The 1496-nt window shown below is 67.3% G+C and overlaps 1 protein-coding gene across 1 annotated transcript; it reads right to left on the reverse strand.

The window, feature by feature from the left end:
- Positions 1–229: 229 nt before the first annotated feature.
- EMIHUDRAFT_257337 (hypothetical protein) lies at positions 230–669 on the reverse strand (the record flags this gene model as incomplete). The annotated part of the gene is made up of 2 exons (XM_005764085.1): positions 230–353; positions 461–669. The coding sequence occupies 2 exons, from the start codon at positions 667–669 to the stop codon at positions 230–232; spliced, it is 333 nt and encodes a 110-aa protein (XP_005764142.1).
- Between the last annotated feature and the right edge of the window lie 827 nt (positions 670–1496).

Consider the following 1496-nt stretch of genomic DNA (forward strand, 5'->3'; position numbering starts at 1 on the left):
GCGGCATTTTCAGAGGCCAGCGCGCTGTTGTGTCGTCTACTTGTTCTCGGAGGTGAGGGCGGGGGCAGCGGCGAGCGAGCGGGAGAGGGAGAGTGGGGCGGCGAGCGGAGGGAGGGCTTTGGCGGTGGCGGTAGTGGCCGGGGGGGTGGGGGGGGGGGGGTGCACAGGAGCACGCTCACCTCGTACTTTGGCTTGAGCATCTTAACGGCGACTCGGCGCAACCCCGTCCCTACTCACACACGGCGCTGGTGATCCGGTAGAGCGTCTCGGTGGCGCGGAAAGGGCGCGAGTCGGCGCCATCGACATCGAGGCTCCCCTCGCACACCTTGGAGAACTCGCCCGCCCCCTTCTCCCTATGGAAGCACGGCACGGCACGAGGCGATGAGGCCGAGGCGCGGAGGAGGGTTGGCGGCCTCTCGCGGTTGGCAGAGGCGGGCTGTCGGCTTGGTGCGGCGCGCACCTCAGGTCCTTGAGCCTCGCAAACTCGACCGGTGCGCCACGCGGCGTCCGCAGAGAGCCAGGAGGTAGCTCAAGCAAGTCCTCCTGCGCGGCGAGCTGCTGCGCTGCGGCAGTGCTGACGGCGGTGGCGCTTGAGCCGGGGCAACCGCTGCCGCCACCGTCGACTCCAACTCCTGCGGCCGCAGGATCCTCGCCGCAGGAGTTGACCATACCCGCGGCGGCGCCCTCAATCCGGTGCGGGGAACGGCGACGCACAGCGCCGCGACGGAAACCAAGCGCCGGCAGCAAGCAACCAGAAAAAATTCTTTCCGGCGGCGCGAGCCGAGAACGATAGAGAGGCCGCGGATGCGGGCGCGGCTCGTTGACCAGGGAGAGCCGGCGCGACCTCCCTGGGCGGGGCGGCGACGCGACCCTATGCCACCGCCCTCGCCCGGGGAAACCTCGGCCGGGCCGTCGATACTCTCGGAACCGGTGGAGCCGGGAGATGCCGGCGAAGACGAAAGGCGGCAGCGAAGAAAGCGGCACCAACAACGAGGGAAACGACCATATACCGGTCGTCGCATAACGCTCGGGAGACGAGCAAGAGAACGAATCAGGGAGAGTCGGGACCCTGGGAAGGCGAGCAGCAGAGCGCTCCTGCTGGGGGGGGGGTCCCGACCCCCCCAGCAGCAGAGCGCTCCTGCTGGGGGGGGGGTCGGCCATGACTTTAGATGTGCAGGGGGGGTACCGAGCAGTGTGCGGCCGCTCTTTCCATACTCACAGAACGACCCGGCCAGTCATTCGGAGTCACTCGATGGCCAGAGTGCGATTGTGTGTGTGCGGGTCGGAGTTGGAGTGTTTGTCGGGAGGGAGGGGCAGGCTGGTGCGTGGTGGACGGCTGCTCACCCACGTCGCACGTGCACCGGGCCAGTGCTTGCACTTTGAATGCCGTGGGGCTCCTGTTAGACCTAAAGCGTAAAGGTCGGCGCTTCGACCAACTAGGCCACCTTTTGCTCCGAGAGGAGCTCCTGTTTTGTTAGACCTAAAGGTCGGCGCTT

Source organism: Emiliania huxleyi (assembly GCF_000372725.1).
Source record: "Emiliania huxleyi CCMP1516 unplaced genomic scaffold EMIHUscaffold_6056, whole genome shotgun sequence".
Taxonomy (NCBI): domain Eukaryota; phylum Haptophyta; order Isochrysidales; family Noelaerhabdaceae; genus Emiliania; species Emiliania huxleyi.